General features: G+C 39.2%; 1 protein-coding gene across 2 annotated transcripts in view; it reads right to left on the bottom strand.

Moving 5' to 3' along the window:
• The window catches only part of ALCAM (activated leukocyte cell adhesion molecule), a 199,227-nt gene that overhangs the window by 40,753 nt on the left and 131,569 nt on the right, over positions 1-26,905 (bottom strand). Inside the window, exons 6-14 of one of the 2 annotated variants that reach the window (XM_068268452.1) lie at positions 24,451-24,633; positions 20,583-20,710; positions 15,608-15,737; positions 11,039-11,151; positions 8,501-8,633; positions 8,253-8,386; positions 4,681-4,813; positions 1,412-1,450; positions 294-399 (exon numbers count right to left, since the gene is read on the bottom strand). In XM_068268452.1, coding sequence (XP_068124553.1) covers positions 294-399; positions 1,412-1,450; positions 4,681-4,813; positions 8,253-8,386; positions 8,501-8,633; positions 11,039-11,151; positions 15,608-15,737; positions 20,583-20,710; positions 24,451-24,633 — 1,099 coding nt within the window. The remainder of the gene's footprint in view (positions 1-293; positions 400-1,411; positions 1,451-4,680; positions 4,814-8,252; positions 8,387-8,500; positions 8,634-11,038; positions 11,152-15,607; positions 15,738-20,582; positions 20,711-24,450; positions 24,634-26,905) is intronic. The other variant, XM_068268453.1, reaches the window with a different exon arrangement.

Raw genomic sequence — 26,905 nt, 5'->3', positions numbered from 1 at the left:
TTAATTTGAAGGTTTTCACATCCAAATCAGGTGAATGGTGTAGGAATTACAACAGTTTGCATATATGGCATGGGTCACAATCTTATGGAAGGGACAAGGGCAGCATTGAGTACGGCAGAACTTCAGCGCGGGACAGACAGACTTCTAGGGGCTGGAAGAAGCCCCACCCAGGTAAGTAAAACTATTCTGTCCTTTTTAGCTCATGTATCCTTTAAACTGGCAAGTGTAAAAACCATACTATGCAACCTACTAAACCCAAATAAACTATTACAAAACAATACATTTTTTCCTACCTTGACCTTTTAATGTATATCCAGTAGGCTAATCCAGCAACCAGTGCAGCTAGTAGAAGCCCAACCACAATTCCCACAATGAGTTTTGCATTATCATTCTGGTCACCTAAGAAAGTGGTGTTAGAATATAAATATCTGAATCAATACATATTTTTAAAGCAGACATCAGAGTGAGAAAAGCACACTTAAAGAAACTCTGAAGCCACTTAAAAAAACAACTTTTTACTTTGTATTTATGTAGGCATGTTTGCCCCTGTTAAAACCCCGCTATCCCGCAGCAGAACGTGGATTTTTTACCGCCCAAATTCCCTGTGCAAAATCGACGACTTTCTTGGTCATGGATTTTGCTGCCCAGGGAGGCAGAACTTTCGGCTGCAGCTCTGCCTACATGCGCGTCAATCAGCGGGTATTTCCGCCTCTCCCCCGCCCCTCTCAGTGAAGGAAGACAGAGGGGCGGGGAGAGGCGGCAACCTGCGCTGATAGACGCGTGTAGAGGCAGAGCTGCAGCCAAAAGTTCTGCCTCTCATGGAAGCGCTCCCCGCAATGTGCCCCAAGAGATTTGGGGGGTAAAAAACCCTTGTTCTGTCGCGGGATAGCGGTGTTTTAACAGGGGCAAACATGCCTAACATAAATAAAAGGTAAAAAGCAGTTTTTAAATTGGCTTCAGTCTCTCTAAGTGTACACAAATAAATTCACAACATTAAACTGAACATCTCTTTGACCATGGTTTTGAATAGATCTGTCCATTAAAAAAACATGAGATACAGGAATGACTTTGAGACATACAGTACTCTCAGGCATCATGCCACTCTGTTAACACAGACACATACTAATTGTATTCCTACTTGCACACTGTCAACTATTTAGTATGCGCTGCAATATACACAGCAGTAGCAGTAACCTCCGCACAGTGTACATGGTTTGACCTTTCCAAAGAAAAGATCGCCGACTAGTTAGGATTTTGATTTGAAAGTTAGAGATTAAAGTGCAGCAGAAAGGTAGTCCTCTATATAAAACTTTTGCTGTGCAAAAGTGTGAAGATATCAAGGAGTAGTAGATAGAGAGGTGACCGTAAAAGTTGTGAGGAACAGAAGACCTTACTCTACTACTATACTTACCATCTCTATCTTTAGGCTCATCTGGTTCTGGGATGCTGACTGAAATGAAAAATTGAGAGCCGATATTACAAAAAAAACTATTCTTGGTAACCTCAGAAAGTCACCTTCACCATCACAAAGTCCTTTAATCTTCAACAATAAAATGACTTATCCCTTAGTGCAAGAAAGACAAGAGGAAATGTTTCATTTCTTCAGCTAGTTGGCCACTGATATGGAATAGATTCTTTACAGAATCATCCTCGGTGTATGCTGTCAAATTGAGAGAGAACTGCAAAGTAAAAATATGTAGTACTCCGCTAACTCTGAACTCTTAAAGCAAATCTGACATGAAAGGAAAATATAAGGCGACTCTTTTTATAGATGCTACTAGTATGGCTGATGTATCTATTCCCTGGCTAGAGGAATACCTTTTGACTTCCTGAGCAGGGCAGCTATGCAGGTGATCTGACTCCTCTTAGTGCCTGTTTGTTGTAGTCTGTGGAGTCACAACAACAGAGCAGCCAGGCTGCTGGCATTTTCTAAATAAAATAAAAATGGTGGCCTCCCAATTCCTCATTTCCTGTTTTGATTAAGCGGATTCTGTCTGGAAGAAACATACATGTCTTCAGGCTCTCGTGGAGGCATCAAAACAAGTTCAATGCACATAAGTTATGACATTTCTGCAATTATACCTGACTAGCCACACAAGTTTTGCTTTCCATTAAAATACTTTTTTTAAGTCGGAATCTTTATGATTCATTATTTTGTCTTTCTAGAGGCTGTTTTAGCTCTTTTTGCAGCGTCTGAACTTTGATGTAGCTTCAATACTTGGTTTTTCCCCCGAACCAGATCATCCTTTCATCCATACGCACTGTGCAATACATTTATCAGACTATGGTAACATGAAGAAACAACATGTATATGAATAAAGGACACCAACAAGTAAAAGACTATACAAAATGCTGTTATGTACACAAAGTTAATGTTTTAAATGAATAATACCATAGGCTATATATTTTCATTTTTACTAAAGCAGTTGTAAAATTCTTAATACAAAAGGCAGGACTCTCGGTGTTTATAATGAGCAACATTTAATCTAATTTTTAGCTAAAGCAACTCCCAAAATTAGTCTTGGTGTACCCTGTAATTTCCCATGCAACAAATTAACATGTTAGATTCAACAATCAAATCTAATGAAAGCCTACGAAAAAGACAACTTTTTTTAAATGAGGGTTGTGGTTTTATCAAATACTAAATACTTTTTAAAGGTCAGAGTGGGCAGGTATGTAGTGGGGGCCCAGGTAGTGGCAGTGTGAAATCCATGCTCCCATAACTTAACTACTGCATTTAGTACTGTACATAGCTAGCAGTGGAAGTGGTGAGATCTGTATTGTGTCTATGAAGTGTGCAAAGTAGTCAGGTAACCAATCAATGCCAGTCAGATATTAATCCTTACCCTGATCTAAGGTTATAGGTAGAAGGCAGGCAGGAAAATTGGGTCTGGAAGACCACAAGGCCATGTAACTGGGATTTTTAGGGCCACCTGAACAACAGAACTAGCTAGAGTTATAAATATTTCACTCATCAAGTAAGTCCTTTTATGGCATCTTGTTAATTCATTTACATGATGGATCACCCAGGAGTGAATTCACAATCAACTGCATTGTAATTTTGTTATTAGTATCGACCTTTTGTTGCCTCTAATAACCTATGCATTTAAAGATTTGTCCATGTGTCAGATATTCTGAACCTATAATTGTCAGTCACAATAAACACAAGAACACACAAGATAATCCTGATCTGAGACAGTTGTTAACTAAAGAAGCGTCAAATAAGCACTGGGGCCTTTTTTTGTTCTCAAAGCCATGAGAAAAGGATCTAGCTTCTTAGCACCCCATCATCCCATCTTTCCTCTCCACAGAACAGGAAATCACTTGCTACCAAAACTGTCACCCTTAAGATTGATTAATGACCATTAGGGAAACAGAAACTGACTGCGTGTACACTCCTTTATCAGTGGTAGAATACTGGTGTGTAGGAGATCACTGAACAGGGACAAGCTAATAAGAGATAGCGAAAGGTATGCGTCTCAAGTCTAGTGCTCTTGGCATGATTAGATAAAGCAATCTGAAATATTGACGGACAAACATAGCCACAAAGCATGGCTCAGTGCTACCAACAATAGGAGAACCTTAATCTACTGTAAGCTTTATTTTTTCATATAGGGTAATGGTTGTCAAAACCCTATAAATAAAATATAACAGCAGGAGCTATTAAAGAGAGTCTGAAGTCTCCCCAAAAAACTGTTTTTACTTTACAGTCCTCTTTAGCATTAATGCCATAGATGAAAAACCGCATCCCCGCGGCTGAATACTCAATTAATACCCCCAAAATCCAAACAAGTATTTTTGGAGGCTCTTTAAAGAGACTCTGAAGTCTCCAAAAAATGAGGTTTTTACTTTAAAAACCTCATTAACATTATTGCCACACTTAAATCGGCGCATCCCGGCAGCTGAAAACACCCTAAATCACCCCTAACTCGCCCCGGCAAAATCCACGACTGCTGCCGCCTCTATGCGTGTCAATCAGCGTTTATCTCCGCCTCTCCCCCGCCCCTCTCAGTGAAGGAAGACAGAGGGGCGGGGGAGAGGCGGCGATCCACGCTGATTGACGCGCATAGAGGCAGAGCTGCAGCCAAATGATCTGCCTCTATGCGGAAGGAGCCTGCGATGTGCCCCAGAGAGTTTGCAATGATTTAGGGTGTTTTCAGCCACGGGGATGCGGCGTTTTAAGAGGGTCAATAATGTTGATGAGGTTTTTAAAGGAAAAACCTCATTTTTGGAGACTTCAGAGTCTCTTTAAGTGTAGTGTCACAGGCACTAGGTTTCAAGGTGCCTGAAGGTATGCTTTGCTATTGTTCCTATGGCACTGTAACCTAAAGAAGTCTGTTCGTCCAACAAAACTTTGATTTTTGTACATTAAGGCTTGTTGTATCATGGGGTTATCAGATGGATTATCCCAGGCTTAAACTCCTTTTTTATATTTTATTAACTTATTTGTGTTTTTTGGGAATGCCTCCTACCTCTCTAATATAGCTTGCAAAGATCAAGAATCTCAAAAGGACGACAGCTAAAATCTATTGGTAAACGATGTAGCCCATTTACAGCAACATTTGAATTAATGAAATGGTTGGAACACCGAATGAATGAATAGATTTCTTTCCACAGTGATATATGGCATAAAACAAGGTCAAGAAGAGCACTGAAAAACCTGGCTAATTAAGTACTTACTAGCAGAGACATTTAACGAATGCGATTCTCGTCCCAGTTTGTTTTCAGCACTGCAGATTATAGTGACATTCTCTTCTGGAGAGATGATAATTTTGGCAGAATATTTTCCATTACTCAACATTGTCTCCTCAGTCTGCAGTGAGAGAAAATGATAAGCCAGCTATCACTTTTATACAAATAATTTATAACAAATCAATAGATATGTTCTCCTAAAGGTGATCACGGGTGGGATTCTATTATTCCACCAATGCAGCAACAATGTATATATGTACAGTGCAATTGTGACTTTCCTGTAGACACAGGAAAGGATCAACACATAACGGCAATGTATTTACAGGGCAGTTGTAACTTTCCTATAGATACAAGTAAGGATAAACCCATAACAGCAATTTAAAGCCACTGCAGTATTCACCAAGGAACTATAAAGAGACAGATTTAAAGAGGTCACTTGTGATTCCAACCCTTGTTTTAACGTCTGTTTTTTTAATGGAGCAGAAAATTGAACTACCATGCAATTAGCTAAAAATACTGCATTCATAAGAAGGGTTTACTTTCTTTCCAATAAACAGTAAAATACTCATGCAGTGTTTATTAGTCGCAAAGTCTATTGGATCTTCCATAACATGGGTACACTGTACACTAAAAAAGATCATTACAGGTTATTAGTGAGCATTAGGGATGCTACACAGTAAGCTCAAATAGGTTTAATAATTAATAGCATTGAAGGAATCTGTTACAATACCGATCTCCAGCAGAAATATAACTTCAATAATAAGATGCTCTTTCACTTTCTGTAATGCAGACACACTATGTGCACACAGTTTGTGGAAACTGGCTCAGGCACAGAACGTGATGTGCTTGAAAAGTTTCTGACAGCTCCTAGGCTTGATAAGCCTCTGTCAGGCATGTATGAGCGTCTACTTTGTGTGCACTCTACAAAAGGCCTGTGGTGTGCAGACTGATGAGGGAAAGACACTGTTGATGTTCGTGTAGAGCAGTGTTTCTCAATATTATTTTGGTATGCGCCCTTTTGAATGTCAGTGCTCGCCAAGTTACCCTTGAAATAGCAGCAATTATCTCAAGTACCCATTGAGACAGACATATTTAATAGTGATAGAAACTGAACAGGTTTCAAGCATTTACTATTGCTTTATTACTAATTTGGAGTTTGTTTATATAGGATTGTAGTCAATCGCATGTTGTTCATGTTTTTTTCCCCCAAGATTTTAAATTGGACAGCTTAAAGGGATACTGTAGGGGGGTCAGGGGAAAATGAGTTGTACTTACCCGGGGCTTCTAACTGTCCCCCGCAGACATCCTGTGTTGGCGCAGCCACTCACCGATGCTCCGGCCCCGTCTCCGGTTCACTTCTGGAATTTCAGACTTTAAAGTCTGAAAACCACTGTGCCTGCATTGCCGTGTCCTCGATCCCGCTGATGTCATCAAGAGCGCACAGCGCAGGCCCAGTATGGTCTGTGTCTGCGCAGTACACTCCTGGTGACATCAGCGGGAGCGAGGACACGGGCGTGCAGGCGCAGTGGTTTTCTGACTTTAAAGTCAGAAATTCCAGAAGTGAACTGGAGGCAGGGCCGTAGCATCGGTGAGTGGTTGCGCCAACACAGGATGTCTGCGGGGGACCATTAGAAGCCCTGGGTAAGTTCAGCTCATTTTCCCCCGACCCCCCTACAGTATCCCTTTAACAATTAATGTATTCTGCCACATCCAAAAAACATGGAATGAACATAAAAAATAGCGCTTGGAAAAACCCGCAAATAAAAAAAAAAAAAAAAAAAAAAAAAAAGACTTGGGAATACTGGTTGCTAACAAGTTAAGTAACCGTATACAATACCAAGCTGCGGTAGCTAAAGCAAATAAAAATCCGGGATGCATAAAACGCAAAATAAAATCTCAAGATGCTAGTATACTACTCCCTTTTGCATCAATCACTTGTGAGGCCACATCTGCAGTATGTGATACAGTTTTGGGCACTACATTATAGAAAGGACATTGATTTTTTAGAACAGGTACAAAGACAGGTACTAAATTAATCAGAGGGATGGAAGGTCTCACTTACCAAGAAAGGTTTGGCAAACTTGGCTTATTTAGCTTGGAAAAAAAAGACAACTGAGAGGTGACCTGATTACCATGTATAAATACATCAGAGGGCAATACAATAGCTTTACAGGTGAGCTTTTGTTCCTAAGGTTGTACAACAGACAAGGGGACATGGTCTGCGTATGGGGGAAAAAAGTTCTGCCATCTATTTAGAATGGGTTCCTTCACAGTAAGAGTGGTTAAAATCTGTGATATATTACCACAGAAAGTAGTCATGTCAAACTCTATATCTGTATTTAAAGAGGGCTCAGATGTTTTCCTTGCACTGAAGGGCATCAATGGCTATACTTACTAGGAAATTCCAAGGAGAGTTGGTCCAGGCATTTATTTGACTGCCATCTGGAGTCAAGAAGGAATTTTCCCCTTTCAAGGTTAATTGGCCCAGACGTTGTAAGGTTTTTCGTCTTCCACAGGATCAACTGGGATATGTGCAAGTTTTGGATGGTGCTTTTTTTTCTAGTCATGTCGTTTTTCAACCAAACCAACTATGTAACTATGTAATAAATGCAGAATGATGGAAACCCGGGAATGGCAGTTAACACTTTGACAAATGTGCTCCCGCCTTATGTTTTTTTTTTTTCCCAACCAAACTGAAGGTATGCTTGTAATGTAAACAGTGACGGATGACGGACTGAGAGGCTAATCCATTTGTTAGGGGTGTTTTTTCTTTACTTTCATTTCACAACCATAACTCCTGCCTACCTAGTTTTCAGTGGTATAATCCACTTCCAGCATGAATCGCCGTTATAACTGTAACAGCTGAGCTCCTCAATGTGTTTACATTGTTGCTAGGCAACCAGACCCTGTGCAGGGAGTCCTTTGTGCAAAGAGTCATAAGCTGTTGGGAGAATCAGCCAGAATCAGTCCCATCTACACCATATGATTCTTTGTCAGATTCGATTCAATTTGATTCAATCTGGCATGTCCGATTCATGACTTGATTCAAATTGAATCATGAATCGGACATGTCAGATTGAATCAAATCGAATCAATGAATCAAATCAAATTGAATCGAATCTGACAATCATATGGTGTAGATGCGACTGATTCTGGCTGATTCTCCCAGCAGCTTACGACTCTTTGCACAACTCCCTGCACAGGCAGTCTGGTTGCCTAGCAACAATGTAAACACATATTGAGGAGCTCAGCAGAGCTCAGCTGTTACAGTTATAATGGCAGCGATTCCTGCTAGCAGTGGATTATACCACTGAAAACTAGGTAGGCAGGAGTTATGGTTGGGAAATGAAAGAAAAAAACACCCCTAACAAATGTATTAGCCTCCCAGTTCGCCATTGTTTATATTACATGTTGTATTGATGAAACCATTCATTTTTTAAAGAAACCTTTTACACTATTTTAGAAGGATGTTTAATAGTTTATGCATAAACCACTTTTTATGTTTTTCCTCATTCGCGAAAGAACCCCTTTAAACAAGCAGAACAAAATAAATGACTTACCTTGTTTAAGTACAGTCCGTTGCCCAAACTTATACACTGCACTTCTGGCTTGGGAAAGCCATCAACCTCGTATAAAACTGTTTTTGACTTTCCATCAGCATTTGTTTTCTTTGACAGCTTGATCCGTGGCTTTCCTTAAAATAGGAAAAAAATATACATTAACAAAAAATACATTCAATCAGGAAACAAATAACATGAAAAACTGTATCCAAGTCACACACTTGTATTACTATATACTGCATGCTTACCTTCCACAGTAAGCCTCAATGTCTTTTTCCTCCTTAGACCATCGACTTCCATGAGGCTGGTCTCGCATTCATAAACACCTGAATCTCTATACTGTAGATTTGTAAATGACGGGTGTGTGAGGATTTTTTGGTTCTGGCAAAAACAATGATATAAATTACCAAAGGTTGTCTAAACTGGGTCTGTATGTTATAAGGAAGCAAAGCATGATATATCACTTGTAAGGAAACTAGAGTTGAAAATAAACTAATGAGATAATGAATTGCATCTATCCTTCTACTCCTGGAATGGAATTAGTTTAGAATCTCAGCGTTTTATTGCCTTTAAAAGCAAAAAAAAAAAAGCAAAAAAAAAAAAAAGTAGATTTAACCCATTCGTTTTCCGTCGTTTTCATTTGAGAAATGTTCACCTCCCATTCATTAGACTATAACTTTATCACTACTTATCACAATGAACTGATCTATATCTATATCGCCACCAATTAGGCTTTCTTTGGGGGGTACATTTTGCTAAGAGCCACTTTACTGTAAATGTATTTTAACAGGAAGAATAAGAAATAAACGGAAAAAATTCATTATTCCTCAGTTTTCAGCCATTATAGTTTTGAAATAATACATGCCTCCATAATTAAAATTCACGTATTGTATTTGCCCATATGTCCCGGTTATTACACCGCTAAAATTATGTCCCTATCACAATGTATGGCGACAATATTTTATTTGGAAATAAAGGTGCATTTTTTCCGTTTTGCATCTATCACTATTTACAAGTTTAAAATAAAAAAAATATAGAAGTATTTCATCTTTACATTGATATTTAAAAAGTTTAGACCCTTATGTAAATATTTACATGTTTTTTTTTTTATTGTAATGTTTTTTTTTTATATTAAACATTTTATTTGGGTAGTTTTGGGAGGGTGGGATGTAAACATGTGATTTATAATGTAAATGTGTGTTTGAATTAAAAAATTTTTTACTTTTAGTTGTAGTTTTACTTTTTGGCCACAAGATGGCGGCCATGAGTTTGTTTACATGACATCACTCTAAGCGTAACACACGCTTAGAGCGGCGTATGGGGTACGTTACAGCCAGAAAAAGCGAAGCTTCCGAGAGAAGCTGTCGCTTTTTCAGCGGGGGAGAGGAATCAGTGATCGGGCACCATAGCCCGATACACTGATTGCCTGGCTAACGAACCGCGGGCCAGGAGTGCGCGTGCACGCGCGCGATCTGCCGCGGTAGCGTGCATGGTTCCTGGACGTAGTTTCTACGTCCAGGAACCAAAATAGGTTAATGTGGTATTATCTAATATGACTACAGCATTTCAGTGTACCAGAAGAAGAAATATATGAACAATTGCCTTTTTTTATTTATCCCTGCACTTAGAAGCAATTCTCTAAGAGGGAAAAGTTTTATGGCTGTAATTACTTATCAGTGAAGGTTATGCTATATAGTCTGACTAGGTCCCGATTGGAGAGAAATTGCCACTTGCACACCTAAAGGTTTAACCCTTCAGGCAGAAAAAAGAAGTAAATTAAAACTTTGCCTGCTTGTCTGCTTGGTACTGTAAATACACATGTATATCTCATATTTCCTGTCAACTCAGGTACCCCTTAAAGCGGTATAAAATCCTGACAGAATATTTAATAAAAACATGTTTTCCTACTTTTTATATGCCATATGGTTAGCATATTTGCTTTTGTGCATAAGTATTATTCATTTAGAAATTATACGTTTCTAAAGTACACTAATTTTACTCTGTTAGCTGACTTTGCATTTTATTTATAACTGCTTTATTCATGCTCTAACTTAATCAGAAAGCATTTATGCTTGTCTGACTTTGTTAAGGGGATCCAGCAGTGTGAGAGAAGGCTTGGTTTACATTTCTCACTTGATACAATTAAACACAAGATAACATTATGTAAAGTTTGGAAGCGGCCAGCTCTGCAGGAAGGGAAGCTTCTAAAGCCTGTGTTAAACCTTTGAATGCAGTTCTAGTAAAAAAAAAAAAAATGCTGGTCGTATATAATATGCTGTACATAATCTATTAAAGCAAAGTAGAAATGCTGGGTTTCATTCTGCTTTAAAACAGTTGAAGGAGGGGGGTGCACCATTCTGGTTTTTCATAAGGGCTTGGACTAACATCTACCCCTTGGTGATAGATGCTACATGTGTTTCTATACTACCTCATTCTACATTCAAAGTTTCCATATTCACCCACAAAACCCATGTAAAAGTCTCAAGGTTCAGCCTACATAAGCACAGTCCTCTAATAGAATCACTAATCATTCTTTTTTCTAGTATCTATTGTGATAAAGCAGTTTATACTGTACATGCAAGCCTGTAATAATCATGACAAAACTGGTTTAAGCTAAGAAAACGTGGGAGACACTTGGTTAAATATTTCAAAGGAAATGATTTTCCACATATGAAAATGTTACAATGTGGTTCAGCTGGTATGAGTAAAAAAAACTTCTTGTGTGTTGTGCAATGTCACCAAGCCTAAGTATTTATCAGAGGAGGCAGAAAGAGTACTATGCTCACTTTCATCCACGTGACTGAGACATTTTTACTAGCAGAAGGAATGCAGGAAACAGAGAGACTGTCCCCGACTTGTTTGGTAACATCTCCAGTGGGTGTTAATGTCAGATCCAAATCTGTAACACAAAGACAGACAGAAACAAACAGTTAGCATTGAATCTGAACTGCTACGGAATAACCAGCTGCCAATGTCTTTACAACACAGCGTAAACAGTAATAGGGTTTAAGACAAAACAGAGCGTATCCAAAAACACATTAGAAAGGCTAAATCCTATAAATTCTATACAAGAGATAAAGAGTATAAACACTTGCTCTAAAATAGTACTGCGGCGGGAGAGATTATTCATATAACTTCTCTCTGAAGGCGTCTTATAAAAGCTGGCTGTCATTCCGAGGTGTGTTTGTCTTCGCTAGCTGTCATGTTTATTAATGGAATGCATTTGCGATTGGTCATGGGAGTGGAAAATCCTTGTCCTACATCCATAATCTTTGTAAATGATGTGCTGCTTGCTATAGAAGACTAGGTATATAAAAGAACTGGCCAGACTAATGCTCAGAGATACAGGTCACTGCCTTTCTTTGTGTCTATCACAAAGGGATGACTACATTGTATATACAGCTTCCAGTTAACAAGGCTTGCTCATCATTCCTTTGACTGACTAGCCAGGTCTGGGTCTGGTCTTCTATCAGTTTTTTAACCTGCCTGTTTAATGAATGGATTTGTTACTTTATAGCTGTTTAATGAAGGGATTTTTTTTAAGTCCTTAGAAGTCAGTAACTGTAGGATGCACTGAAACACAGCCAATGCGTGTGCCTTGTTGTCCATTGTGACTGGCCTAACTGCAGGAAGGTAGCACAATCGCAGAAGGGGAATGTGAAGTGACCTATAATTACATTTTATTTCACATTTATCCCTTTTTAAGACAACATTTCTTGTAAATGTTTTGTATTTGAAAATTCTAGAAAAAAAAAAAACAACAACAAAAAAACAAAGCTCAATACAATTTAACTCCTTCCAAGGTTTATGTACTGTCTTTCCCACCTGGCTTGCCCAGCCCACTAGGGATGGCAACCCAAGACCTGAGCTCATTTTACTAAGCGCTTTCCCCCAACCCTTTTCAGTTTCTTTGCAGAGCATACAGTGAGAGCTTTGTTAATAGCCCACTGCTGTACTCTCCAGTGACATTCAACTGTCATCATGGCATACAAATGCTTAGTAGCAGGCCAAAATAAATCTCTGGCCCCATGTGACCATGACCAAACAAGGAACATACATTGCTGGAACATACAATTCAGGATTTGCTACAGATTGGAAAAGCCTTCAGGAGAGTGGGCTTGTGGTGTCATACCAGTTTCTTGTGCACTACGGCAATAACCACTGCATTTCCCGTTCCTTTTATGGTAGCAGTCACCGGCAGTCTCTTACAGCAAGCAAGAATCAATTTCTAAGGGCTCCTTTCAAACCATATGCATTTGTATACATTTTCAAAACACACGGCACACACATTTGTGTTTTTCTTAGGCCACGATTATAACATAACTCGCTCTTGCACTGCACTGCATTTTTAGCACACCCCCCCCCCCATATTCTATAGAAAATGCAAGTGCATAAGGTAAGCATTTTTTTGCCAGCGCATCAGCAACTCTGTAGAGCGCAAGAATCCAGTCTTTTTCTACAAGGACAAGCAAAGTTATAAAAAAAAAAAAAAAAAAAAAAAGATACAGTATGTAAAGCTGTGTTTGCAAACTATAAAACATACAAGTGGGTTAAAGAATGAGTTGTGTGTTGTAAATATGTATTCTCTATAGTCCATAGAAACAGAATTCGCCAACCAGACACAACAGTACCAGTGCCAATGCTCAGCTGTTATCTATTCTAGGCAATGCTGGTACCCATGAGGTTTATCAGCCACAAGCATCATTCCACTCACAACTGCTTAATATGGGCTCTGTGCAGGAAGCAGGAAATTTAGGAATTGCTATTGACAGAACTGTTTGGCGCAGCCATTGAAATATCAGTAGTAAGGGGAAATTTGGGAGCCTTGGGCACCTAAACATTTTTGCAGTGGGGGCCTTCCGCAATGCAAAATACAGCGACAAATAGCAGGGGCTTGCCAGGAAAAACATTAACATTTAAGTAGGTTAGGTTTAGACATTAGAGAGTGATAAGTGCTGGGGAGGTTAAACAACATGAAGCAATTATTTAGGGGCAGTTATGTTCAGGCGTAGGTTGGGCACAGTGTTATTCGATTTATTAGCAAGTAGCAAAATGACAAGGAGAGGGAAAGAAAGCATGAAAAAGCATGGCCCCAGTGTTCAAATGGATGGCACCCAAATAAAAAAAAAAAAAAAACCTCACCATAAGCTGTGAGTGGCTCTAACACAAAAACAGTTGCAATACATGGTACAATTTTTCTTTTTTTTTTTCCCCCGATTAGATAATTTAGTTCGATTATTCCGTTACATTGAAGATAAAGATTTTTCCACCATGTCCGATCAGATTTTTCTCGGAAAAACAGGATAATCGGTCGAATTTCTTGATTGGAAAAAAAAAAAATTTGACTTTCATTCGGTTAGATCATTTAGATCAAATAAATGGGAAACTCGAACGTTTTTATTGTATCGTGTATGGCCACCTTTAGACTATCTTCTCTTTTGTCAAATGTTTCCCATTCTAATTCAGAGGTTTCAGTTCACCCATCTGTCTCTCACTGGAAAAACTTCTAGACTCCATTTACAATGCTTCTGGCTCTGCTGCAGAGTTAAATCAGTGACCACACTGAATATGTCTTGAGGAAACGCATTACAGGATGCCAGGCGTGTATAAACTTGCCATCCTTGACTTTAAACAGAGAAATTAGAGCTTTGATGAATGATTTGCTTAAGTGATTCCAAAACTTCCTTAGTATCAACCTCCCTCCAAGACAGCTTGTTTTCTGTCACATTTTGTGATTTAAATAAATGTGAAAAAATGTTCACAAAATGAGTAACTATATTCCAATTCCTGTGAAAATTTATAAGCACAAATCACTAGCTGCAAACCAATCAGGGCCAAGAGAAAGCATTCCTGATGAAAGACCTGAAACACCCTTCAAATATCAGTGCTGGTTACAGGTCTGCAGGCAGACAAAAAGTTAGGCAATATTTACCAACACATGTGCAAACAGCATCAGAAATAAATATGATACAAATGATATCATGATTCACAAATGTTATGATGTACAAAAACTACGTGTATATTCACCGGCCAGCAGCTCCCATGTAATAGTTTTGCTTTTAGTGCACATGCAGAGCTTCTGTTTTGGGTTCAAGGTGCATTTGTTGTCTCTGGAGGGGGGCTCAGCTAATCTAACCTTTTTTTTTTGGATATCATGATTCAGGTGACAACATTTAGGAGGCAGTGCCTTAAGGGGGAACTTCAGCCTAAACAAACATACTGTCATTAAGTTACATTAGTTGTGTTAATTAGAATAGATAGGTAATATAATCCCTTACCCCCCTGTTTGTAAAAGAACAGGCAAAGGTTTGTGATTCATGGGGGCAGCCATCTTTTTGGTTGAAAGGAGGTGACAAGGAGCAGGAGACACAGTTCCAACTGCCCTGTGTCCTGATAACCCCTCCCAGCTGCACACGCTAGGCTTCAAATGTCAAATTAAAAATGTAAAAAAAAAAAAAAACTGCACCAAAACAGCAGAACGAGAACAACAAAATCAGAAATCTCATCATGCTTTGCACAGCATCAGGGGAAAAAAGCCCGGGCAGTCTTCTTCTGTGCAGCTAAAAATGAGGCTTGTATAAGAGAAACAAAGTTCTGATGCTGTGAAACTGTTAAAGAAACCCCAGGCCTTTTCAGTGCTGTTGAGTCGATTTTTAGTCTGGAGGTTCACTTTAACAGCAGAGCGCTCAGCACAAGGTCCTCTTCCAGTGATAGGTTGCTTCATCTTCTCTACTTCAGCCTATCATCGTGCAGCAGCATCTCTCCGCAGGCTCCTAATATTACATGACATGCATCAGGGGCTTATGGAGGAACGCTTCTGCAGGTGAAAGGCGACAGAATCTTACTGGGGAGGACCTCCATGACTGCTCTCCTCACCTGTACATTGTGCACCAAACGCATACTAATACTAACCTTTTGGACTACTTATCAGGCTGCCATTCACAGAAAAACTGGGAAAGAGTAAATATATATATATATATATATATATATATATATATATATATATATATATATATATATATATATACATACACACACACACACACACACACATATTGGAAACCCCACAATAATAAACATGTCTATCAAAGTGAGCAAAATACATGCAATGGCAATTAAAACTTCTGTCATAAGATGGTAAATGCATAATGTCTCCCACTGTAAACTGACTACACTGTTTAGGGTATAAAAACAAATATTGTAATAAATCAACACATTTTATGGATAAGTAGAAAAAAATACTGCTCCTGAAATCAGTGCATCTCCAATGCATACTACAGACAACCCAATGAGCTGTAAAACAATCATATAAAACCAAAGAATCAAAGATGTGAATGAAACTGAAATTTACTTACAATGGACTGTAACCATTGTTGAAGCAATCATGATTTTATTTAACAAAGAACATTTATAATCTCCTGTTGCATTTCTTTTTATGTCAGTTATGCTGTAGGCACTTGAACTACGTATCCCATCTTCTTGGCCCTATGAAAAAAGAAAAGAAAAAAGGTCACAGTTCACTCACTGGATGAATGTAGAATTGCACAGGAACAGTGTAGGCTTGATCATGCAACACCAAACTATCGAGCTAATTTCTCCTTAAATAACAACAGTGCCGGACGCTTTAGCTTGCTCAAACATGAGGGACTTGTTTAACCATTCTGCGACAGCCTCACGCCAAGTCCCGAGGGCGGAGATCAGCAGGGAATGCATGTGCGCATGTGCGATCGTTCCCTGCCGTGGCACGGAGCGGAGCTGTGTGATCAGCCTGCCAGCCTCGTGGCTGGCAGGTTGTTAAGGGGAAAAAAAAGGAGTTATTACTTTGTACAGTGCTGCGATCTAGCACAGCTCTGTACAGGGGACAACTTTTGTCACTTAGCTGTCTCCTCGAGTGGCAGGGAAACCCATCCCTCTCATAGGCTGATGTCCATGAGAGGCAATCTCAGTGATTGAATCTCAGGGGGAGGGAGGGACGTTGAAGGACAAAAAAACAAACAAAACAAATTTATTTAAAAAAAAAATTAAAAAAAAAATTGCAGCAGCAATCAGATGCCACCAACATAAAGCTCTGTTGGTGTCAAGAAAAGGAGGCAAGATTATTTTGCGTGCTAAGTTGTATGGCCCTGCAGCGAACTATTAAAGCTGCAGAGTGCTGAAATGGCCTGGTCACTAGGGGGGTGTAAGCCTGAGGTCCTCAAGAGGTTAACTTACATACACATAATATGCCCAGTTTCTTTGTAAGTTAGCTTTGCACAGTACTGAGGTCTTGTACACATGCTGCCATAGTTCAATTCACTTACACATTAAAAAAAAGGGTTAGGCTAGATCAAAGTCACATCTGGTTTCCACCCAGGATTGTGATGTGCCTGAACAGCAGATCAAGACACAGCTGTAAATATAAGGGTGTCCTTTACGAGGGCTGTAGGTGACATTTGTATTTGAAGGTGAATTCGTCCTCCTGGGTACATCCAGATGGGAATACCAACTTGTCCTTTTGACAACTTCCTGTCAAAGCTAAAGCAATGGAAATGAAAACTCTAAGGCCACATACACACATCAGACCATAGTCTTTTGAAAATGAAAGATCACAGACCAATCTTACCACCCTTCATGTAGTATGAGATCCATACTCTACACAGTCTTTTCTATGGAGCTGAACTCCACATCAGAAAAAAATCTTTGCAAGATGCTGCACACACAGATGCTGTACAGACACAAAAGATCAGTATCTGCAAAAGATCTGTTCCTGCCAAAAATCCATTCCTGCAAATTGCAATGATAGTCTATGAGATCTGCAGATCATCATACACACATGATTTAACTGACATTCATCTGCAGATCAGATCCACCAGGATGGATTTTCAGATCTGCAGATGATTGCTTGATCTGCAGATGAATGTCAGTTAAATCATGTGTGTATGATGATCTGCAGATCTCATAGACTATCATTGCAATTTGCAGGAACAGATTTTTGGCAGGAACAGATCTTTTGCAGATACTGATCTTTTGTGTCTGTACAGCATCTGTGTGTGCAGCATCTTGCAAAGATTTGTTTCTGATGTGGAGTTCAGCTCCATAGAAAAGACTGTGTAGAGTATGGCTCTCATACTACATGAAGGGTGGTAAGATTGGTCTGTGATCTTTCATTTTCCAAAGACTATAGTCTGATGTGTGTATGAGCCTTAAGAGGCCACTGTGTTCTCAGACGTATTGGAGAGCTCCCTCCACTTGTATGCAGAAAGTTTGCCTATGACGACATTCTCAAGAGTGGAGACAGACATAGGGAGAATAAATAGTGGCAATTAAGGCCCCGTTCACACTTGCGGTGACATAGTGGTAAATTGGCTCTTGTGTTCACATCTAAGAAACTTAAACTAATTAAAGTTAGGATTTTTATTTCTTACACTATAAAATGTTCTTTAGAAGTGTAGCAAAATGTAATGTTAAGTAAAAAATCTGCTGGGGTTACAGTTTTTATGCTAAATACCTTAACAATAACAATCTTAAAAATCACAAAATTATCATCTTTGCTTATCCCCAATTATATGATGTCCTCCTGAATTCTGGTGACAAGTATTTTCCCAAGTAGGCAAGAGTATCAGTCCCCTGCATGCAAGCACACGATGATGCATGTGTCTCTTTGTGCCACGTCATGAGCCACAGAATACCCACAATGTGCAAGTTAATTATAGGATACAGGTCTTTGAAATTGTACACTATTTTCTTGAGAAACCATTTAGCACGAAAACTAAAGCCCTGGCAAAATTGCTTTTATTTGATTGTATGGTCTGCTAAACTGTGACGAGAAATAAAAATTATAACTTTTAAATAAACTGAGTTTCCTATACATGCACACAAGAGACAATTTTCCACTGACTTAATTGTCATTTAATTGCTAGTTTGATGCAACAATCACGGGGAGAAGGAGACACGGGCACCACCCACAAAGCCATGGTCAAAAGTGCTTATTGTATAAAATGTCATTAACGTGCAAGGATGCAGCATACATGGGAGCAGGAGGAGGTGCAGGCAGGCGGGTGCCAAGAAGGGAACAGCCGTTCCAAATCTACCGATGCTTGTTTTGCTGTTCCGGTACCCTACTTGGCACCCGCCTACCTGCATAATTTAAGAATGTTGCATATGACTTCTACTCTTGCGATTGTACATCCTATGGACTTTCTGGAGCGCACGCTTGTGTATGAGTCTGCCATCCATGGATGCATGCCTGGACAGAGCTACGTGGGTCGAGATATTAGCCTCACATTTCTCCCAGCCAAATTGGGTTTTGTGCTCGAACATTACTTTCTCACACTTTACCTGTATATATCACATACTGTATATGGCTGACATGGTGGCATAGCACATAGCATTCTCATCTTCCAAAGCTAGAGTTCTAGGTCTGCTTGTCAGCCAGGGCATTATCTGCATACTTTCACTGTGTCTGTGTGGGTTTCCTCAAGGCACGCTGATTTCCTTACACATCCTAAACACTTTTCTGGTAAGTTAATTGCTCCCCAAAATTTAAATTATTATAGAGTGGAGGAAAACCAGGTATATACATTCAAAAAATTAGTGGGCTAGGTCAGCAGCTGCAGTAAGATGCAGTCTAGATCTGTGATGGAAAAGTCCAAAATGGGCAGGCAAGCTTAGCAATCAATGCAATTACCAAATAAATAAGGTTATGGCTGCAAGTACTATATAAATACATAGTAAACACAACCATAAAATGATCACCAATTTAATACAGGGCTGTGGAGTCGGTCCAAAAATCCACCGACTCCGACTCCTCAGTTTAGAATTCCACCGACTCAGACTCCTCTAATTTGCATATTACAATTTTGTTGATTAAAAGTATGTAACATGAAATTCGTCTCTTAACTGCCAACGCTTAGGAATTTTACAAGACAACTGAAGTGAGAAGGATATGTAGACTACTATATTTATTCCCTTTAGACTAAAACTAGTCCCTGGTAAGAGTACTTGTAAAAGGTACAAACCGGAACAAAGAACATCTATCAGGCCCTAGGCAATGTGACTGTGGGTACATGTAAGAATGATGTGCAGGTCCTCTGCAGGGGAATGAGGAGATTCTTCCTCTATTACACATTCTTCATGCACAATCTGAACAAGGTTTATGGGTGACAGACAACACCTCTGTGTTCAATGTGCACAGCATTCTCAGTGGATTCCCTGCAGCTCTGTGGGGAGTACATATGTAGAGTATAGTACTACTGTGTAACAAAGTAAACCTGAGACAGATGAAATTAAAGTTTTATACATACCTGGGGCTTCCTCCAGCCACCTTCAGGATAATCAGTCCCTCGTTGTCCTCCTCCACCACCTGGATCTTCTGCTATGAGTCCAGGTACTTGAGCCAGTCGGGCGTAGTGCGCATGCACACACTCCGCCGCCAGGAGCATACTACACCTGTGCAGCACTATTGCGCAGGTGCAGAACGCTCCTGGCTGTGGGAGCGGCACGTGGCCGGACTGCTCTGACTGGCTGAATTACCAGGACTCATAGCAGAAGATCCAGGTGGTGGAGGACAGCGAGGGACTGATTAGCCTGAAGGGTGCTGGAGGAAGCCCCAGGTATGTATAAAACTTTACTTTTCATCCATCTCAGGTACCCTTTAATTTGTAGTCACCAAACCAAATTTTAACAACATATCAAATTATTTGATTTCATCAGCAAAGGGAGTGCATACATTTGCATAAATCAGCATCAGTGCAGAATTATTTCCATCTCATTGACCATCTCTATTAGTGACACAGCTACACATCAGGCTTTATTCTTACAGCATAGATGTTATTTAGTATATATAAGAGATTCCTGTGTACACATCATATATACAGTCACAATCAGATATGTATATCTGACCTTAAAAATACGAGGACTGCTTTATTGAAGCAACACAAGTAACTAATTTTGATTGGTTTATTTCATTTTTGTGGACTAAGCACAGCTATTACTGTATATATACTGTATATATACATTATTTTTAATGACTATTATATGAGAAATAGAACATTTTATCATATTTTCTATTTTAATTACAGTTACAAATTCATTAGGAGTCGGTGCATTTTTTCCCGACTCCGACTCCAGGCACCCAAAATTGCCCGACTCCACGACTCCGACTCCACAGCCCTGATTTAATATGCATTTAATTGAAAGGTTAATCAAATGTTTTTGTCCAGGCAGTGCAAGTAATGCTTTTCTTACAGAAAAAAGGAGACACAATGCCTACATAAACAGGAGTAAGACTGCACAATGCTAGGTCTACAAGACATAGTGATAATAAGCAGAAGCAGAGCGAGAAAAACTTACTGGAAGGTAAAACAAAAATTCTTCCGGGGGAGGGTTGCCATTTCCTATACATCTTAGAGTGATGTTATCTCCTTCTTTTATTGTCTTTTTTGGAGACTGTACAAGAATTGTCACCTTCTCTGTAGGGTCTGAGAAAAGAAAGGCCCATTTTGAAACCATTTTATCAGGTACACAATTATGCTGTACATAATCGACAATATAAAACACTGAATTCCATACAGTTTTTGCACTGAGCAGGAGAAGGTGATTGCTGTGATGCATCTTTTATACATGGATTGGAGTTAATGAGCACCTTCCACACAATGCAGTTCCTAATTAAAGTGTGGCATAAAAAGACCCCTGTAATACAAAACATGTAACTTAAGAGAACAATTTCAGAACTATGCGTAGACTCATTATGGTTTTTCTCTGCAAACAGTAGGAACAGCTTTCAGTAGGTGTCTCCTGCAAAGGTTTTTACACTTCATTATCTGGAAAACACTAAAACGGTATATACTACTTGGCTGCTGGTTATACAGATATCCATGTATCTGTATTTACTGGTCCATTCCTCTGATATATACTTCTGGGTTTATATGTGAGGGCTTCCACTATTGTCTTTTAAAAGATGCTAGTTTTCTGTCTGGCATTTAAGTCCTCTGCCTCTGATGGCCAGAACTATTGGCCTAGAGTGATTACATAGATCAAGTCATCTGACTCAGGTTTAAAGGACAACTGAAGGGAGAGGGACATGGAGGTTGCCATATTTATTTCCTTTTAAACAGTACCAGTTGCTTTACAGACCTGCTGATCCATTTGGCTACAGTAGTGTCTATCACACCTGCAACACGCATGCAACTAATCTTGTCAGATCTGACAATAATGTCAGAAACACCTGATCTGCTGCATGCTTGTTCAGGGTCTATGGCTAAAAGTATTAGAGGATGAGGTTTAACAGGATAGCTGGCAACTGGTAATGCTTACCCACTAGCCGACTGTGTGACGCCAGATGGATGTGGCAGCAGCCCCTGGACCGCCTAACATCGATTGGCATAAGGTCCTGCGGGCCTGTTTTGCAGGAGAAAGCATCCCTGCTTGCAATCGCAGCTAGGAGACTGTTAGATGGTGAAACCGCCGTCTATTAACATTGTACAGCACTGCGATCTAAGGTACTGCGCTGTACTAGGGACACCCCTGGGGCACAGGAGAGCAATCGGCCTATGACAGCCGATCATCGTGATTGGCTGGCTGGGGGGAGGGAGGGAGTTTGGAAAAATAAATAAATAAGGACATTTCCTTACTGCTTTGGATTTCCTTTAGCTTCCTTAGCTGATTGCTTAGTGTGGGTGTGACTCATATACAGTGAAGTCTTGGTTTACAAGCATAATTCGTTCTGGAAACATGTTTGTAATCCAAAGAACTCATATCAAATACAAATTTCCCCATAAGAATGAATTCAAGTGATTCGTTACACAATCAAAAAAACAGTTATAGAAAAATATTTAATACAAAGGACTGCACTCTATAAAATAAAGATGTAATTAAGACTTTCACTATAACTAACAGAATCATTGCCATCTGTTGGCTTTCCCAAACTTTTTTTTTCTTCTTTTTTGTGTGTGTGGCATTAACAAGAAATGTATCCAATGACAGTTGCTGTTGCCTACTTTTGAAGATTTCACAGAGATGTGACTTTACAAGCTCAGTTGTAATGATGTGATGCGTGTATATGTTTTTTGCTTGTATATCAAGACATTGCTTGCATATCAAGTCAGAATTTCACAAAATATGTTGCTTGTAGTTCAAAGCACTCTCAAACTAAGTTACTCTGAATCCAAAGTTTTACTGTACTACTGAAGGCGATTAACATTTAAAGAGGAACTTTAACCCAATCAGTAGCTAATATCCCCTTGCCCACAAGAAATATTTTCCTTCTCTTGAAGAGATCATCAGGGACTTCTGTATGGCTGATATTGTGGTGAAACGGTAACCCCTTCCAGAGTGTGATATCAGGGCCATAGTCCTGACAGTTTACTGCGTTGCATTGTGGGAAATAAAAGCTGTTTCCAATTGCCAAGGTAGCCATTTCTCCCTCTGTAGAAGGTTCATTTACTGAGAGTCCTATGCACAGAGATCACCTGGCAGGACTAAAGATTTAGCCACCAGTGATACATTTCAGAATGTAAATCAGAAAGATAGGCAAACACTGATTAAATAATTTATGAACGAATACTGTAAAACATCCATCCAGCCATTATGAAGCAGCACATGCACATCATAGTTACATATTAGCTGGACTTCCCAAAGGAAGGGTTAGATCCTATAAAACTGCTGTTGCTCTAGCTAGGAACAGCATTGAGAGCCCAAATTACATGAATTTAAAGAGACACTGAAACAAAAACAAAAAAAAATGATATAATGACTTGTATGTGTAGTACAGCTAAGAAATAAAGCATTAGGAGCAGAGACATGAGTCTAAAGCCCAATCTACACAGTACGATTCTTTGTGCGATTCGATTACGATTCTATTTACGATCCGATTAAATCCGACATGTCCGATCGGGATTCGATTCAATTCGATTTGCAATCGCAAAACAATGGCAAATCGAATTGAATCGAATCCTGATCGGACATGTTGGATTTAATCGGATCGTAAATAGAATCGTAATCGAATCGCACAAAGAATCGTATTGTGTAGATTGGGCTTAAAGCGGATCTGAGATGAAAAACTAACTATAACAAGTAACTTGTCTATATATCTGATCTAAAGTTTAGATAGTTTACACAGCATATCTATCTGCAAACAGCTTTAATAGAATGATTATTTCTTCCTGTGAAATAATGACAGCAGCCATGTTGTTTGTAAACATTACACAGAGGCAGGCTTATCTGCACCATCAGCACTCAGACTGAAAAAAACCTAATCCCCCCTCCTCCCCTCTGCCTCTGAAAACTCTGGCTAGTAATACCTACACCCCCCTCCTGCCCAGACTGAGCTCCCATGAGCCCTTGCTACTGCCAAGGCTCTCTGAAAAACTGTGGGTGAGGCTTTTTTAGTTTATAGGGAATTAGAGTATTAAAACAAAAACAAAAAAAAGTATTTGGCTTGAGGAATGCCTCATAAACAATATGAAAGGAACACAATTATGCAATAAGTAAAAGTTCATCTCGGATCCACTTTAACATTTGTTTCCAGTACAGGAAGGGTTAAGAAACTACAGAAGTTATCTATGCAAATAGCCATTGAGTTCTACCAGAGCTCTGACTTCTGATTAGGTTATCTCAGCTGTATTGTAGGTTTCTTTTGCAGAGAATAGTTCAGGACAGGTCAAAAGTTCACTGCCTGTTCTATAAAAAAACATTTGGAATGCTGAGTAATGTGTAAATTGCACATATCAGAGAATGATGCAATGTTCTAAAAAAAAAAAAAAAAGCTATATAACTGAAAATAAAAATATGAGAATGTTCTAGTAATTACCGCTACTACACAACCAATTCATGATATCATAATATTTTTTTTCCGCTTCAGTGTCTCTTTAACCTAAACACAGCCTATCAGTACTTTGTATGCTGGCTAATGCTTTCTCAGCTCAATACCTTTAACAGCCTTAAATAATGTTAGCAGAACATAGCATCAAGTCAATAGCTTATGGACAAAACAACGTGTTTAACCTGAATGCAGTAAGCTTAAGATGTTTTCTTCCAGTTTTACTGAAGCACTTGGCATTTGCAACTTCTCAGACAATGTCTGAGCAGCACCTTTGTGAAAGCTCAGCAGCTATAATACCCTGTGAACCAATTCAAATGGCTGATCGGTTTTAGTTTTTTTTTTTTTTTTTACTTGCAAATCACATATCAAAATAGAAAAAATGTTCACGGAACAACTTACAGTAAATATCGAAGACAGCTGACTCAGACTCCATTGTTGTCAGTCCATCTGGCACATAGTAAGCCACTGCACATGAAAACTGTGCACCTATATCTTCTTTTGTTGGCACATATTGCAATGTTGAACGCATATAATGAAGGCCACTTGTTGAGTTCTTCTCTTTCCACCATTCAATAGATACAACTAAAAATAGAGGGGAAAAATGAGCGTAATAAAGTTACGTTATTTATATTTAATTAAAGTGATATTTCATGCTTTGGTATTAAAAGGGGAAAAAAAAAAAAAAGGATTCCTAGGCAGCAACCACCTGTTATGTATCCAGAGATGACACATTAAAGTGGATCTGAACTCAGAATTTCTTCTCTGCTCTAAAAGATACGCAACAGCATAATAACCTTTACAGAAAAACATTCCTTTGCTACAGCTGATCCAAATCCTGCAATAAATCTGCACTGTTTCTACTTCCTGCTTTCACGGACGCAGACATATTGTTAACATCCTGTGTTTATAAATTAGCCTCTCAGAGGTGGCAGTCAGCTGACACGGAAGGAGAGATCAAATAACTTGTGATTTGACACAGATAAGGGGGAATTAGACAGGCTAAACTCTCTAAACACATACAGGGTGCACCTCTATAGGTTTTCCTTCTGACCTGTTCAAGAGTTCAGGTCCACTTTAACTGCTATTAGGTGTATAAATATAACAGGCACCCCCACTCTCCATCATGGGGGTGGGTGGGTTGATGGCAGTCTAGGAGCCAGGGTGCCTCTATGCCACACATAATTAATGCAGAGCAGGCTGCACAGTGGAGCATTATACAATAATACATAGCTGCTCCTGGCCTGATAGACTTCTCACAATCTAACAGACTCGGCTAACAAACTCTGTCCTGGAGAGCGCTCATATTTGTGAGCAATTAAAAAGCAATAAAGAGATACTTACTATTTTTATTAACTTAGTTCTGCTTACTTTGTCTAGGTACATTTAAATTTGCTGTGCAGGGAGATTCTTGTCACCCTGATTACTCCAGGCAATTGACAAAACCATCACTGCAAGAGATGCTCACTTCATTCTATAAACTACAATCTGAACATGGTAATCATTCCTGTTAATTGTATATGGTTCCTTGTTGATAAGATATATAATGATCTGTTCAAAGGATCAGTGCTGGATATATTTTGTTACTTTCATTCTTTTTCCTCTGCAGACTCCTGACCTGATGGCCCTGTGCTGGCCACGGAAAAGCAATCAATACAGTCTACAACAGCACATTTTCTTTTTAATCTTCTATAACAGTAATCACGCAACATGGTGGCTGGCAAAAGGAATTGTAGTCATTGTGCTCTATGGGCTCTGCACACAGTGTTAGACGACTTTATATAAAAAGATACCCTCCTTCTTCCTAAACACCTTTTTTTCCTCCGTAACACAGAATTGCTACTTCTCTAAATGACTACAGATTTCAGAAATAATCTAACTTTCCACACAAGGTACAAGGACTGACAATGGTCTCTGGCAATTTCATTATTACCAACTTTTTGTGTGAATAAGGAAGGTCTATGAGACTTGAAGAGCAAGTCAGTGTCACCGCTAAATGCTTTCAAAGCCTATAATCATACAGGCACCCAAGGAAAGGATGATCCTTGCAAATGTAGTATGTCAAGCACAGAAATCCACATAGCAGTGCCACAAATCTTACAGATGCAGCATACTGATCTAATACTTTCCATTGAGATTAACCACTTGAGGACCGTGGGCTTTACCCCCCTTAAGCACCGGCCACTTTTTTTCCATTCAGACCACTGCAGCTTTCACGGTTTATTGCTCGCTCATACAACCTACCACCTAAATAAATTTTTGGCTCCTTTTCTTGTCACTAATAAAGCTTTCTTTTGGTGCTATTTGATTGCTCCTGCGATACTTTTTATTATATTCATCAAAAAAGACTTGAATTTTGGCAAAAAAAATGATTTTTTTTAACTTTCTGTGCTGACATTTTTCAAATAAAGTAAAATTTCTGTATACATGCAGCGCGAAAAATGTGGACAAACATGTTTTTGATAAAAAAAAAAACATTCCGTGTATATTTATTGGTTTGCGTAAAAGTTATAGCGTTTACAAACTATGGTGCAAAAAGTGAATTTTCCCATTTTCCAGCATCTATGACTTTTCTGACCACCTGACATGTTTCATGAGGGGAAAGAATTCCAGGATAGTATAAATACCCCCCAAATGACCCCATTTTGGAAAGAAGACATCCCAAAGTATTCACTGAGAGGCATAGTGAGTTCATAGAAGATATTAATTTTTGTCACAAGTAAGCGGAAAATGGCACTTTGTGACAAAAAAAAAAAAAAAGTTTCCATTTCTTCTAACTTGCGACAAAAAAAAATGAAATCTGCCACGGACTCACCATGCCCCTCTCTGAATACCTTGAAGTGTCTACTTTCCAAAA

This window comes from Hyperolius riggenbachi, chromosome 2 (genome assembly GCF_040937935.1).
Source record: "Hyperolius riggenbachi isolate aHypRig1 chromosome 2, aHypRig1.pri, whole genome shotgun sequence".
Classification (NCBI taxonomy): Eukaryota; Metazoa; Chordata; class Amphibia; order Anura; family Hyperoliidae; genus Hyperolius; species Hyperolius riggenbachi.
This window is presented reverse-complemented; position numbering and strand designations above follow the sequence as displayed.